We start from the raw sequence: 16,209 nt of genomic DNA, 5'->3' as shown, positions 1-16,209 counted from the left end.
AGGGCATGCCCCACACTCCCGCTCGTACTGTGGGGTGCAGAGCTGGGGGCCCCTGAGCCCTGATGGGTGACCTGGCTGTACAGTATTTCAGGGCTCTATCACTGATCCAGGGCCTGGTTAGGCTGAGTATCCCTGGAGTGGCCCCTGGGTCTGCGGAGAGCTGCTTGGGAGACCTCCCCGCCCTCACCTGTCCCATCCAAACAGACAAGCAAAAGCCCGAACTCAGAAAATGGGAATTCTGGGTTCAGTCTTTGATCATCTAGGTTCCTCCACCGGCGGAAGGGTAGTAGGCAGAGGAATTCTTTCGAAAGCTGAAGCAGCATCAAGAAGCAATGACCATTCATTTACACTGGATTTTTTTTTTAATTACTCCCAGATCCTAAAGGTAAGTAAAGTAAAAAGTAAAGGCCCTCCCGTTGATCGTCGATTTGCTCGAGCGGGCCCAGTAACATCTCCATTGGAGACTTTGTTGTTACTGTGTCTGGCATATCGAATACTCTCGGTAGCTTGCCAGGTAAGATCCTAAAGGTAACCCACTGAATCATAGCAGGCAACATGTAAAGTCTAAACAATGCGAACCTTTCTTTAGTAAAAGCAGTAAAGGCCACGCCCCTGGGCAAGGGGCGTGGCCACGGTCCTTGGGCGAAGCCACACCCTCTTATTAGGCCACGCCCCGGGCAAGGCCACGCCCCCTGCTTTGGATATCAATGTGCCAGGCCCAGTCCACTAAGTCAATACTGGACAAAACTTTGACCTCTTGATGTTTATATTCAAAACAAAAATAATTCTCTTTGAATTTCTATTGGTTAACAAAAAGGGGCTAATGTAGGCCTTCCTTCTTTCCTTCATTCCTTCTTTCCTCCCTTCCCTCCGTTCTTGCCTCCTTCCTTCTCTCTCTCTCTCTCTCTCTCTCTCTCTCTTTGTTGGGGCTTGCTCCTGGGGAACCCAGGGGTCATTTGTAGTGACACTCGCCCAGCTAATGGGATTGTACTCAGGTAAGCAGATTGGGCGCTGCTCAGGCCCTGTGGGACCACCAGGGCTACACCTGGAAGTGTTTGGGTGGCAAAGGGGATGAGGATCCCACAGCAAACCTCAAACATTCAAGGCATGTGCTTCCCCCCTCCCCCCGCCCTTGAGCTATCTCCCCAGTGCCCACAGGCTTTTGAAAAAAGTGAAGGAGCAAAACAAGTTCAGAAAGGATGTCAATATACTGGTTAGAGAAACTTTGGTACATCTACACAATGCAGTACTATGCAGCTGTTAGAAAAGATGAAGTCATGAAATTTACAGACAAGTGATACCACATGGAAAGTATCATGCTAAGTGAAATGAATCAGAAAGATATGTCTATCAGACATAGAAAAATTGCATTTATCTGGGGAATATAAAGTAACAAAATAAGAGACTAACATCCAAGAATAGTCGAGATAAGTACCAGGAGGTTCACTGGCTTGAAGGCCAGCCGCACATGCTAGGGGAAAAGGCAGTTCAGATAGAGAAGGGAACACCAAGTAAAGGGTGTTGGGAGGATCCTCCCAGGATGGGAGAAGCATGCTGAAAGTAGACTATAGACTGAACATGATTGCCACTCAATGCCTCTTGCAAACCTCAGCACCCAAAAGGAGAGAGAAAACAAAAGGTAATGCCCTGCCACAGAGGTGAGATGGGATGGGGGGAAGGAGGGGTGGGAGGGATTCTGAGATCATTGGTGGTGGAGAATGGGCACTGGTGGAGGGATGGGTACTCGATCACTGTATAACTGAAACCCAAGCACAAAAACTTATAAGTCTACAACTGTACCTCATGGTGTTTCACTAATAAAAATTAAAAAAAAAAGAAGAAAGGATGTCAATATAAACTTTTCTTTCAGGACATTCCTTTCATACCATTTGTTTTGGGGTCACACCTGGTGGTGCTCAGGGCTTACTCCTGGCTCTGTATCCAGGGATCACTCCTGGCAGGGATTGGGGGTACCTGGTCTCAAACCTGGGTCAACCACGTGCAAGACAAAGGCCTTACCTGGCTGTACTATGGCTCTGACCCCAGAGTGCAACAAATTTTACCAGTGACAAATGCAAACAAAATGTGAATCCTGCCTTGGATCTTTATGGGGGGCAGTGAAAAGTGCTGGGGTTAAAAATGAAACAATGTATGACTTAAACTTAACCATAAACAACTTTGTAACTATAAGCAAACAAATAAGGAAAATGTCGCTGTTCAAATATGACTTCTCTAAGTTCCTAACAGGGCACAGAAGAACACACTTGCCATAAAGAAGCAGGGGATACCTGCACAGTCGCCCAACCCAGGACTCTCGAGAAACCAGATCTGCAGTTCTGAAGGCAGAGTGTCTCCAAGAGCTCTTGATGGCTGGCCTGAGTGTCTCTCTGCACAGAGACCACGTTCCTTCCCTTCCACAAGGACCCGCGAGTCCTGTCACAGTTCCCCTCTCCCTCTTTCCGCAGCATCACTTAATTATCCACTTTCGAATTAGATCAAAGGGAAGCAATGTTTCTGGACTGGGGCCAGGCTGCTGTGTCTCTGCAGTGAGCTGTGGAGAGAGTGCTCAGCTCATCCGCAGGGAATGTTTCCTTGTAAAACTGCTAAACCAGACAGGATCTAAGGGGGAGCCCCTTCCAGCCCCGGGGAATGTCATCAAGGCATGCAGGAAGACCCTTCAGAATTGGGTCGTGGAACTGCCTTTAAAATACAATGCTATTTGGATTCTTTTGAATCACAAACTTGGCGTGGGGGGCTGCTGCGTGTGTCCGTATGCATGTGCTGTGGACATATGTGTGTGCCTGTTGTATGCTCTTGTGCATGTGTGTATTTGGGATTTTCCAGGGACTGGCCTTTGGAGGCACAGACGGTTCCGGTTTGAAATGCTCTGTAACCAGCTCGTGGCTTGCTGAGGCTTCAGCTGTTCTTGCTCTGCCTCCACCACATGCATTTGAAGTCCCTGGGGACTAAACCAGGGCCTATTTTGTGCAGAAATTGCTTTATAAGTCTAAGAGAGGATTACTGGGCCTGGGGCGAGTCCTTATATAAACAATATTCCGACTCTGGTATTTTCAGTGCAAGCCTCAAATCAGTCGGCATTCAATCCCAGACTCAACAGAAACTGCTGGTCTGACATATTTTGGGGTTTACATAATACCATCTTTCTTTTTTTCCTCCCCAAACAAATGTCCCATGGAGAATATTTTTTCCCAATCTCATGGCAGGAATCAGAGAAGAAAATTGGAAGGGGAGGAGGAGAAAGAGGGGGAGGTTGAGAAAGGCCAGAGATGAGAGCCCCCACATTGTCAGGCCCAGGCCAGCAGCCGTGGGGGTACTCACTGTGGTCGTGGGCGAACACCAGCAGGTCCAGGCCCACCAGCATCTGAGCTATCTCGTCATAGCGGCCGCAGTGCTCCCCAGCGCCGTGAGATACGAAAACCAGGGCCCTGCAGGGGCAAGAGGGGAGCCAGGTTAATGAGGAAGTGGGCGAGGCTGCAGCTTCCGGGATATCGGCCAAGAACTGGACACTGACCTGTGGGCCCAGCACCCTAACATAGAGGATTTTACTCCTGGGCTGTGGGGGTCACAAGTTGGAGCCCACATCCTGACTGTGATCCCAGGCAATGGTACCCACCCTGTGAAGATTCAAGGTGCAGTCTCTTCATCCGGAAACTAAAGTTAATAGTATCTCCCAGGACAGGGTTGTGAGGATGCCAGGAGCTAATTTGTGTTAACTCTCCCAGTAGAAGAACTGGCAAGGGGCTGGTCTTGTCTGGGTGCCAATCTCCTCTCAACCTGCTACCCAGCCTAAACCACACAGAGCCCACTACGGTCCTAGCCAATGCTAGGCTTAGGGACAAGCATTTGACGCAAGCCCAAGTCAACTGGGACCAATCAGAATTGACCCCAGAAAGTGATTGGCTGAGGGACAAGCATGTGATTCAAGTCTAAGTCAATTGGACCAATCAGAATTGACCCCAGAAAGTGATTGGCTGAGGGACAAGCATGTGACTCAACGCCAAGTCAATTGGAGCATCAGAATTGCCCCCCCCAGAATGTGATTGGCTGAGGGACAAGCATGTGATTCAAGTCCAAGTCAATTGGACCAATCAGAATTGACCCCAGAAAGTGATTGGCTGAGGGCCAAGCATGTGGTTCAAGCCACGCCAACTTGAACCAATCAGAATTTACCTTAGAAAGTGATTGCCTACGGACACGACTCAAGCCAAGAAACTGGGACCAACCAGAATTGATTCCAGAGCCAAAGGAGATAGAGTCATTATCTGGTCAGGGCTGTCTGTGCCACTTGGGCAGAGCTCAGGATGATTCCACCTCTTCCACGCCTAGAGGGGAGCCCCATGAATGCAGGATCTGTGTCCCCGTGCTACTGTTTGAGCCCTGAAACCTCCTTCCCTCTATCTCCTCTTGTGCTGCGCTGTCCAAGTCATTGGGTATTCTGCGCTCTGGGATTGGTGGATGCTTAAGGCACTGCATCACCATCTTTTCCCGCTGCTACTACTCGCAGCTGTTAGTGGACGGGGCAGGCTGGAAACCACTCAGCCACTGTCTTCACCGACATCAACTTTCCTTTTCCATGTGGAATTCTTCACTTCTACACTCAGGCCCCCCCAGAGGCAGCTAGCCTTTGCACCACGTTCACGCCTTTCATTCTCTTTCCCTGTTCTCCATCCAGCACGCCCCTCCCTTCCTTCCAAAGCCAGCCTTACACTTTCTTTCCTCCCAGAGAGAGTCACTTTATTTTAGCGATTAGCTCATGGAGGGCACATTAACAGAATGCATGGCGATGGTCATGAGGTTTCACAATAAGTAGCTCTATTTTTTTTTTAATTAACATTCTTGTAAGAGAAGCCCCAGGAGCAAAGAGCAGAGCTGTGCCATGTGCTCAGACACTACCGGAACCTTCGAGAAGGTCTGGCCACTCAAACACTGCTCGTAGCTCCCATGACAATAGGGCCCATAGTAGTTGCTCCACCACCCAGCACTGGCCCCTCAGGGTGTCAGGAGAAGACATTTCGATTGTTCAATGTCCAGATTCATATTTTTAGCCTGAGGCTGTGGGAGGCGCCCTTCTTACTATAAGCTGGGGCAGACAGGCAGGTGCACTGGGTGCTGGGAGTCGCACCAGTTACTGCCACCTGAGAGGCTGAGGAGAAGATGGGGAGAGGGGGAACTGCAGCTGCCCTTTCACTGAGCATCTACTATACACCTATTTACTTGGTTCACACTAAGGCAAGGTTACTAATCATCTCTGTAAGCATCAGCATCCCCCACAGTGCTCTTACTCAGGATACTGAAATCTGAGAAGACAAGGACAGAGAGGTGGCTCAGCAGATTGAGCTCACACATAGCCCTGATACGATCCTTGGCGATAATTCCCTTCCTGCCCCCTAGCACAGAGCCAAGAGTATTCCCGGAGTATTGCTAGGTGTGTGGACCAGAAACAAAAGGAAGGAAAAAAAAAAAAACCAAGGATCAAATAGTCTATTGTTGGGTTTCATTGGTGGTGGTGGTGGTGGTGTCCTCCCAATGGTGCTCAGCCCTGACTCTCAGAAGGTGCTTGGGGACCCCCTGAAGTTCTGGGGCTCAAGGCTGGGTTCCCCACATGCTAAGCACACGCTGCACCCCTGGGAGCTGTCTCCCTGGCCCTTTCCCACTCTCTTGAGTGCTCTAACTGCCAGCCACATCTGCTCAGTTTTGCCAGGGTCAGCTGAGAGGGTTCTCTCCCAGGTCCTTGGGGGGTACAGTCGGAACCCCTAGAACAGGGGTTCTCACATGTGCACCCAGGGTGGATGGCCCCAGCACACAGGCAGCCCCGGGAGCACGGCCGCTCCTGGTTCATGCCTCCTTGGTTAACAATGAGTGGTCAGGCCTTGGCAGGCTTCTCTGCGGTCAAGGTCTCCCTGAGGCAAAGGCCTGGCCACTGGGCCAGGAAGTGCCTGTCACAGAGCCCACCTGGAAGGCACCTTGGCCTCTTTCCTACATCCATTTCTTCTGATCCAAGGCCCTCGGGTTTGGCGGCCAGCCCTGGAAAGCTTTCACGTCACTGGCTTCAATTGTTTGGGGCAGGAAATGCTTCCTGTGGTTCTGAGGTGTGGCTTGGAACTGGGGGATGGGGGACTGGGGGACTGACAGCATCCAGATGCCCCATGGAACTGACCAGAGGCGAGAACTGACCATCTCAGTGGGGAGACTCATGGCCACTTAGGAGCCCATTTTCTACCTGGGGGACTCAGGAGCAGCTCTGCAGAGGTGGGGTGATGGGGTGGGGGTGGAGTTAGCAGCCCTGGGCAAATCAGACCCCTCAGGACACTCCCCTTCCCCCCAAGGGTGGCAGAGATGGGCAGTAGCTGAAGATTCAGCCAAGCATGTCATTCCCGCCCACTGACCCCCACCCTCCCACCCCCGGCGTTGCTCAGGTCTTAAGCTGCTGCCAGCAAGCATGAGTTTCTAATTCCCAAATTCAGCTAATCCCCTGAATTCAGCTTCAGCCTGGACCATGATTCCTAGTCACTGTCTCCCCTTCCCCTGCTCCCACCCCAAACACACACCCCACACCCCGTACCCAGGCCTTTGCTTTGCAGAACCTGGCTGGCAAAGTGAGAATCAAATCATGTTATCCTATCCACTTAGAACCCTCCAGAGACTTGACGCTACGACACACAGAACAAAGCCGGCTGCCTCTCTGAGATTCCCCCCTCGGTCCAGGAACTCTGGGCTCCCTTTCTGGGGCTCAGCTAAACCAAGTGGGGTGCAGGATGAGCTGTTTAATGATCAATCAGGCTGGGGGGGTGGGGAGTGGAGTGAGGTCCTGATTGATAGCGTTGGCCAATTTTCATGGTGTGAACAACTCTCTTGACACAGCTGAATTCAACTATTAGCACCGGGTCCCTGAACACCCCCAGGAAGCTGGCAAGAGGGAAAGGTATGCACCGGCTGGTCTGCAGTACCAGTCCACAGCCAGGCCCACCCACTCCCACTGGCAGCCTCGGACCTGAGTCTTCTGCCGCCCGCAGTGCCTGCAGTGCCTGCGGGCAGACTCAATCTGTGCTTGGCTCTCGGGAACTCATCTCTAGCTCTCCTCTGGATCTCAGATCCACATGTGCTAAAATTCTCATTCGTCCCATTGACACTGACCACATCCTCAAGAAAACCGCCAGCGAGGGTGGAGGGTAGGTAGGATGTGTTCACAGACGGGGACTCTGCTGGTTTGGAGGTCACACGCAAGGGCGGGGGAGGGGGTCTCTCTGCAAGTCGGGTTGGCACGCATGTTCCCACGGCTTTGTGCCATTCAGGACATAAAGCCACACTCAGGCCTCTCCCCGCCCCCACCCACAATGGCAGCCGCCCCAGCACCTCTGTTTATGCCCTGCCTGTACCCTAAGACTAAAGTTGAGATGTCCTCTGCTTCCTCCTCTCCTCGGCCTCCCACCAGCCCTCTCTGAGCCGTGTGTCCATGTGTCTGGGATCTTCGGGGAGAGGCTCGCTGTCAGTGGGGGTAGGAAGGTTTCACAGGGGGGACTTTCACTGCGGGGCGTGAACTTCTCCTTTGGGGCCTTGCACGATAACACGGTTGCGGTTGCGTTTCTGCTCTGAAAACAAACAGCACCGAGGAACCCAGATGCCGGGCAAATAAAGCACCCCCGTTGCTGGGAGTACGAGAACAGAGAGCAAACTCTGGAGACCAGGCCATCTGGTTTGGAGCCCCCCTGGATGCTCATGGTGGGACCTACTCTGCCTGCACTAAGATGGTCCGGAAATCCTCATGCCGGGCCCTGGGCACCACATGGAGACAGACAGATAGCACTGACCCCGCCTTGGCACCACTAACCAAGTGGAAAGAAGGGAGGCGCAGCAGAAGTGCAGGGGACCCGTAACATGGGCCACTGGCACAGGCAGTGTCGTTTGCATGGGAGGGTTGGCGGGGAGAGGAGGGAAGGGGACAGAGACGGCGTGGCTGGGCACCGCTTGGGGACATGCCCAGAGACAAGGCCCTGAAGCTGGGACTTTGCTTTGGGGAGGAGGTGGCTTGGCTTGGCTGAGGCGTGCTTGCAGGGCGGGGATGACGGTCAGAGCCAGCCGGTGACCTGGGGTGGCTTTCTGGAGCTCAGGGCAGTGACAGAAAGGACTCTGGGGGTGACGCAGCCCCACGCCATTCTGGGAGCCGTGTGGAAAGTGACCGGGCACCTCTCAGGGGCCCAGGGCAACTGTGCTCTGCCCATCCTCACCAGAGCTATTCTGCAGGGTTGACCAAGTGCAGTGGCAAGAATGGGAGGTGGAGTGGGGGGTGGCCACACACAGGGTGGCAAAAATCAGGTTGCAGAAAAGGCCAGCAGAGATGATATTGTCCGGAAATTTCTTTAATAGCTGTATAGCCAGCTGGGGCCAGTGGTTCTAGGGAAAGGCAGTGAGGAGCAAGGGGAGGAGGATGTGGGGGGCCCAGCTCCAGGAGCAGATGGCCTGCCTGGCATCTAGCCGGGGAACTGGGGCAGCTCCCGGAAGCCTGTTCAGCTTGGAGAGGAAGCCACCTCAGACCTCCCTGGGTTCCCCAGCTGGGGTTGGGCTATCCCTGCCCAGGTGTGAGGAGACGCAGCATCCCGTCCCCAGAGGCTGGCGTACCCCTTTATGATTCGTCCTCATGCAAAGGACTGGCCTCTCTGGGGCTCACTTTGCCCACCTGTGATGTAGGGGTAACCCCACCTCCAGCCTCGCCAAGGGCACCAAGAGCAAATGCTCCATGCCCGGCCCCTAACAAGCCCCTGGGTGGGTTGAAGCCTGGTCTGTGCTCCAGCTCTCCTGGAAGCAGATTCCTGCATCTCTGTGGGTCTCTGTTTCCCCATCTGTGAAATGGGCACCTCCCCGCAGGGCTTCTGGGTGGAGATGAGGGAAGGCCTGTGAGGGTGACCCCCAAGACTCAGTTGCAGATGGGGGCCTTGGTCTTCGCAACCCGTCATTCTGCCTCTCTCCCCTCACAGCCCACCAGAGGGGCGGCACCTTCATGGGGCTCCCCCACAGTCCCCAAGCAGGAACCCTGGAAGGGTGGCGGGGAACAGTCTGGATGCCAGCAGGGTGTCAGATCTCTCCTGAGGGCATATCAATTTCCCCCCACCCAGGTACATCCTCCTTCCTCTGCGCTGAGCACCTGGCTGGGGCCTGCACCAGCTGCACTCACACACCCCTGGAGTGAGGCTCCTGCATCTCTTTCCCGGCAGTGGAGGATTATTGGATAATACTGAGTTGTTGTTGCTGCTCCCACAGGGAGCTTAAGGTTTACTGAGCCATTCCCACAACAGTGCAACTGAGGCACAACTAATAACCTATATCGCTTTTCTCTTTCCTTTATGTCATTTGTATGGTTTGTTTAGCAATGTCCTGTTTGTATAGACACAGGAAGACAGTTGATGCTATGCTATGTAACATGGGAGTTAATTGACTCCAAAATAATGTTTACTCCTAGGCATCAGTATTTACTTGACTTAAGCCTCAGCTGCCCTTAGTTCCTGGCACTCCAAGAGCAGGGTCCCAACGAGGGACTGATGGGCCCAGGGATGCCAGCTGTGAGTTCTCACAATACCACAAGAGAGAAGATCACTGTATCACTGTCATCCTGTTGTTCATCGATTGCCTCGAGCAGGCACCAGTAACGTCTCCTTCATCCTAGCCCTGAGATTTTAGAAACTGCCACATTCAAGGCTCTTTCAGGGTCAGGGGAATGAGACCCATCATTGTTACTGGTTTTTGGCATATCAAACATGCCATGGGGAGCTTGCCAGACTCTGCTGTGTGGGCAGGATACTCTTGGTAGCCTGCCAGGTTCTCCAGATAATAAAAGAGAAGATAAAGGGTAGAAAGAAAGGTGGCGGTGGTGGGCCCGCATGCAGGTAGGATGCCGTGGTGGTGTTTGGTGGCTGGGAGTTGCCTCCAACCCTTTCAACCCTTTATCTTTTATCTCCTTGTGGTGTTGTGAAAACTCACAGGAGGTGGACACTGTAAGGTTCGCACGGGACCAAATGGTGACTGGGGGATGAAATAGTGACACCCCCAGAATCAAAGATCACCTGCCCCCAGCGTGGGAGATAGGACTTATGGCCCACCTGGCAACAGGAAGCCACCAGGCAACATTCTGTGCTTTCTCACACGGACCCCCTACAGATCACAGCCCACCGCTTCCGCTAGTCTCTGTCCACCTTCCCGCCCAAGGCAGCTTAAAATCCCATTTAGTCTCTCCCGGGTGTGGCTCTACCCCAGCCTCACCCAAGGTTCATACAGTTCCATCCGGGAGTGCTCCCCAAGGTGCACTTCCTTCACTTTCACTCGTCTGTCTCTCTGTCTGTGCAGGCTGAGTCAGCGATCTATCAGACACCAAGTGGGTTCCGAGCAGATCACATCCGACCCCTGCCCTGCTCTGGAGTGAGCAGTGTGAGGCTTCTTGAGCCCAGCTAAGGAAACGGAGGTTGGGTTGGGGTGGGGGGTTTATCTCACTAAGGACTGGCCAGAAGCCACGAGGTATTTGGGGGAACTGAGCCATTCACGTGACAGAGGAACGGTTGGATGATGCAGCATCTCTGGCGGCAGGGTGGGCGAGATCGCCGACAGTTTCTCCAAATGCAGGGGACACAGCACGTGCCTGCCAGTTCTGGGGACAGTTTCTTGAGCCTGCTTGCTGCTGTTGGCCTCTGATATGCAGCCACCGCCCTGCTGGCTACCAGGTCCTCCGGCTGTCAGGAGCTCAGGGCGGATGATGTGGGCCGACTATGAGGCCTTTTCTAGGGGACCTGGGGGGAACCACAGGTGTAGCTGTGCCCCTCCCCCCCACCCTCCATGCCAAGTGCCAGGACTCCACCCCTCGCTGTCCAATAAAGATGGAAACAGAAGGTGCCCCGTGAAGGCGCCTGAGATGCCAGGGACAGAAACACCCATACACTCAGCCTTGGCGACACAGAGCAATCATGACTGATCTCTGGGGGTCTTTGTGAGGACAGACTGAGAGAATTTATAGAAAATAGCCCAGCAGGAAGGAGGCCGGTACAGAATGGTCAATGTCCATGGCAGATGTTTACTTTGACCGGATATTGACCTCAGGCATAGGGACGCTTAATCCTGACAACCACCTGGGAAATGGACTATTCCCCCTCCCCCCCATTCTATAAGTGAAAAGAGGGAGGCCCAGAGAGGCTGACCAGCTTGCTGGAGGTGGCCCAGCCAGGAAGTTTTGAACCCAGGAGAACCTGAGTCCAACCAGGCCAGCCCTGGCATCTGGACCCTCATGCTCTGTATGCAGAGAAGACGCTGCCGTGTCGTCATGCCACAGGGCATGGTCAGGTGGTGCCTCAAAACCCTTTAGACTGACCGTTTAACCCTCTGGTCTCCTGCCCCATCCCCCTTCCCCCAGACCAGAGAAGGTCACCTGGCTGTCCACCACACTGCCTCTTTTCAGGCCCAGGAGTTGACACAATACAGCACCCTCCATGTCTGGATGAGCCCCAAAGCCCTCCCAGCTCCCGAGCTGTGTCTGCAGCACATCCTACCTCTCTAATCCAGGCCAGTCCAGGGGACAGGATTCTGAGTTCCTGGAGTCCTGGGCCAAGCTTCCTTTACTCATCCTGGGGTCCTGACCCCAGAAGCCAGCAAGAGCTCAGTGCCATTTGTGTGGAATTAATGAAGGGATGAGCAGATGGATGAGCAGATGGATGGAGGGAAGAATGAAGGAATGGATGGGTGATGGATGATGGTGGATGGATGGAAGGATGGATGAATTATGGTGGATGGATGGATGATGGTGGATAGATGGATGGAAGGATGGATAGATGGATGAATGGATGATGATGGTGAGTGAATGGATGGAAGGATGAATTGAATCCCTTAAATACAGATTGTCATGGGCCAGAAGGAATGAAGGGATGGATGGATGGATGGATGGATGGATGGATGGATGGATGGAGAATGGATGGATGATTGGAGAAATGGATGGATAAATGGAGCCAGGAAAGGCAGAAGGAAGTGACTCAGAGAAGATAGAGACCAACAAGGGCACTTTTAGGAGACCCACAAACCACTCCTTCAGCCCCACTGACTATTTTGCACCCCCGGGTCTCCATTAAATTTCTTGACATCTCTTGACCAGAGACACTCCCCTTATCTGCACTGATGCTCAGCCTTCGGTTAGGAGATGGGGCTACCATGAGGTCCAAAGGGGAGGGGAATGAGGGGTGCCAAGTGGTGTGGACAGCTCCCAGGAATCGGGGTGCCCAAGAGCAGACTGCATGTGAAAGGGTGAAACTCAGCTCAGCAGAGTGGCAGGGATGAGGTCACGAAGTCCTGGGAGCAGGAAAGAAGCGCTGACCACACCCCCGGATCTTCTCCCAAACATGCCCCTGCCAAGTCCTATGTGAGATCCAGACGCTTCCTCCTGCTCTGAGGGGACCCAAGGCTGACCTGGCCATGGTGGGCAAGGCCCCTGCACCTCCAGGTCACCACAGGACAGCACTGCTGGGGTCCCCGAGAGGCAAGTCTCGTGTACATTAGCACATCCATGAAATCCCTCGTCCTCCCCTTTTTGACGAAGCAAAGCCCCCCCACCCCCAGCCGCACTCTACCAGGAGGCTCCCCCAGACTGAAGACAATAACAATGTAAGTGGACCCTTCACGCTTGGCTCCCACATCTCGCTTCTGGAAAGTATGAGAGCTCATCCGTGCACCCATCCCGGTCTTCTAGGGTCTGAGAACTTCCTGTGGAGACAGCCTGCTGCCTTCAGGGACCCCTCCAGCCACAGTTCAGTTGTCACACTTGAGCACTGCCACCATCATGACAACACTTTTTTCAGCTCTTGGGCCACTCTCAGTAGTACTCAGGGGTTACTCCTGGCAGTGCTTAGGGGACCACATGTAGTATAGGGATTCGAACCAGGGTCATGGCTGCAGATGGTGCAAGTCCCTTCACTTTTACCTCCATACTATCTCTCTGACCCCCGACATTCTGTCTTGAGTGTCTCCGTGAGTGCTGGGGTAAGCCGAGTCCCAGTTGCAAAAGCTTGATACCCAAGGAACGGTGTTGGATGTGAATCACCTCCCTCTTGTCAAGACCCTTCTTACTCTATAGGCACCAAAGTTCTTCTGGGTCTTGAAGGAAGTTACTAAAAAGTCTCTAAACACCAGTTCCTAAGACACATCTCTGATGCCTCAGGAGGACCCCCTTCTTGGTCTACAGTCTTTTTGGACAGCAGATGCTGTGTCCCCACTGGCTCTCCCTTCAGGAGAAGATCAGGGCTGGATGCTGAGAAGGGGCTTGAGAGGGTCCTTGTCCCCAGTCTCTGAAGCAAAAAGGGTTAGAATACCCTTATATAGCAACTAAAGATCATACCAGGGAGAAGTAATTAATGTTCCTGGTGAATTTATGAAGTAGGAAAAAAATAAAGCAGGCTACCATCTCTCCACATATATAATATTTTTAAAGATGCACACACCCACACACATAAATTAAATACGTTTGGAAAAGGAATATGGGTCACTTTAGAAAATGGAAAAATACAAAAAAAAACACAGAATTTTCCCAGCTGGTCACTACCTTAGTGAACACCAGTGCCTATGGCCTGCCCAGTTCTTCCCCTCTGCATTGATCGAATGCCTGCATTTATAATTTATTTATAGTTTATTTATAAATGTCTAGCTACAACTTAGCATGGTAAGAAGAACTCAACCAAAACGGAGGCAGCATTTCGATCGTGTTTCCAACACCTTAGCATCGTTTTTCCCATAAGAAGAACAGCACATCCCCCTTCCGGAGTTGCTGACAGAGATTGGCATGCATCACTGAGGCAGCCCCCGGCAGGGCCTGGACCCAGAAGGGTGCAAGGAGCAATCCCAGGGCAGATGCCGGCTGCCTGGACCACATCCTTCTGCTCTGCACTCAGAGCAGACATTCCTAATCAATCACAGCTCCCTGTTCTGCTGAACCCCAGGGCGCTTCTGAGCCTTTCACAATACCACAGATGGCCCTGTCACAGATTTTTGCCCCGTGCTGCAGTTGCGAAAAAGCAGGTTCTGTGAATGCCCAAATGTCCCCCCTAAGACAACACCGCCAGCACTGACCATGTAAGCTGCCCATACTTCACTGCAGTGTCTTTAGTATTTCTTCGGAGTTTCTCACTGGAAGTACTGTCGGATTAAAGAGATCTGGCTTCAGTATCTCTGGTTTACGGCTGGAGAGATAGTCCGGCAGGTAAGGTGCTTGGTTGGTTCCCTGGCAACCCATATGGCCCGACCGCTTCCCACAGTGACCCATGAACACACAGCTAAGCCTCAAGGTGTGGCTCAAAATAACCCTTCGGTAAGTGGGCAGCAGATGGTGAGATCGGCAGCCCTCGGCATGACAGGCACCAGGACGATCCGAGACCAGCCTGTGTTCATTCCCTGGCTGTCCAAAGATCCCCTAGACAGAGACACGGGGGCCCAAGGGGCCCCAACATGGCTCACGAGATGTCCAGAGTCATGCCACTTTCTGAGCACTGAGCCTTCGCAAAGGCCTCCCTCTAGAAGGATAATTAAATTCCAAAGCGGGCCTGCCCTGAAGTTATTCAGCTAGAAAATGACAAGCCACAGCAGAGCTGTATTTCCATATAAATGTGCAAAAGCAAATCCAGCACCAACGAGCTTCAGACAGGGGATAGACAGTTGGATGCATTTTTAACACCTCATTTATCAGCCTGCTAACATCTCTCTTTGGGCACTTATCATTGCCGGCTCCCCTGGGTGGCTGGGACGCCTGGGCGGGGAGGTTCTGGAAGGCGGGGGCTTTGCCCTCTGCAGAGACTCCCGGGAACGTGTAGCTGGAATGCCTGCAGTCAGGGCTAGCAGTAGAGACGCTTATGAGGCCATGCTCTCACCAGACATTGTGGGGTGGGGGTGGGGGCGGGTGCTTCATGCACCTGTCACTGTGCTCGTCAGCACCGTCCTCTCTACCCCGCCTCTTCCCCGCCAGGCCCGTCTCTCTGCAGAGGACACCGACCGGAATGCCCTCCGCTGGCTGGAGACCTTCATTCCCGGGCCTCAGACACTCTCCTCTGAAGGCTCCCACCCCTGCATGCCGTGTGATGGATCCCTGGAGAGACCTGAGCCAAGTGCAGCCAGGCCTACGCGCCTTCTCAGCCTTGCTTTCTGGAAGCAAAGGCAAATGTCCCCTTAATGCAGAGGCTATCGTGTCCTCAACATAAAACAATGTCTCAGGACTCAATTTTGTCCGACTCCGCACTCAGGTTATTTATTTTCTGGCTTGGAAGACCTCTAAAAATGGAAATCGTGGAGATTTTGGAGATAATCTGTCTGCAGAACTGAGCTTAACCTGGGGATGAGGGGGAGTGGCTGGGAGGGGCCCTTGGGACACTGGTGGGGGTAAGCCAGCCCTCTAGTGATGGATGTGGTGTTGGAATGATGTGTGGATAAGAAGTATAACCGGGGGCCACAGAGATAGTACAGTGGGTAGGGCTGGAGCCATAGTACAGCACGGAAGGCATTTACCTTGCTTGCAACCAACCAGGGTTCAATCCTCAGCACTCCATATAGTCCCCTGTGAACCACCAGGAGTGACCCCGGAGTGCAGAGCCAGGAGTAAGCCCTGAGCATTGCCAGATGTGAACCCTGCCTCTCTCCAAAAAATAAACAAACAAACAAACAAACAAACAAACAAAAACAGAATTGTGAAACATGCTATCTCAATAAAAATGGTCAAAATAATTAGCTGGGGGCATTGGTGAAGGAATTGGTGTTAGAACACTGTATGCCTGAAACTCAACTGTAAATATCTTTGTAACTTTGTAATTCACGGTGTAAAAATTAGGGCCAGCGAGGTAGTATAGTGGATAAGGCAGTTGCCTCGCACACAGCCTACTAGGGTTCAATCCCTGGAATCCCATATGGTCCCCTGAGCACCACCAGGAGTGATTCCTGACTGCAGAGCCTGTAAGCGCTGAGCATCAGTAGTTGTGGCCCCTAAGCAAAACACAAACAAAAATATTTTAAAAATTAAATGAAAAATAAAAATATAAAAGCGAGGACTGGAGCGATAGCACAGCCAGAAGGAAACTTGCCTTGCACACAGCTGACTCAAATTTAATCCCCAACAACGCTTATGGTCCCTAGAGCCTGCCAGGAGTGATTCCTGAGTGCAGGCCAGCAGTCAGCCCTAAATACCTTGTG

General features: G+C 52.7%; 1 protein-coding gene across 3 annotated transcripts in view; it reads right to left on the bottom strand.

The window, feature by feature from the left end:
- Window positions 1-16,209, bottom strand: part of MGLL (monoglyceride lipase) — a 101,988-nt gene that overhangs the window by 58,253 nt on the left and 27,526 nt on the right. For all 3 annotated transcript variants that reach the window (XM_056129542.1, XM_056129541.1, XM_056129540.1), the window contains exon 3: window positions 3,340-3,446. In XM_056129542.1, coding sequence (XP_055985517.1) covers window positions 3,340-3,446 — 107 coding nt within the window. The remainder of the gene's footprint in view (window positions 1-3,339; window positions 3,447-16,209) is intronic.

The sequence above is a fragment of the Sorex fumeus genome, unplaced genomic scaffold (genome assembly GCF_029834395.1).
Source record: "Sorex fumeus unplaced genomic scaffold, SorFum_2.1 ptg000072l, whole genome shotgun sequence".
Lineage (NCBI taxonomy): Eukaryota > Metazoa > Chordata > Mammalia > Eulipotyphla > Soricidae > Sorex > Sorex fumeus.
This window is presented reverse-complemented; position numbering and strand designations above follow the sequence as displayed.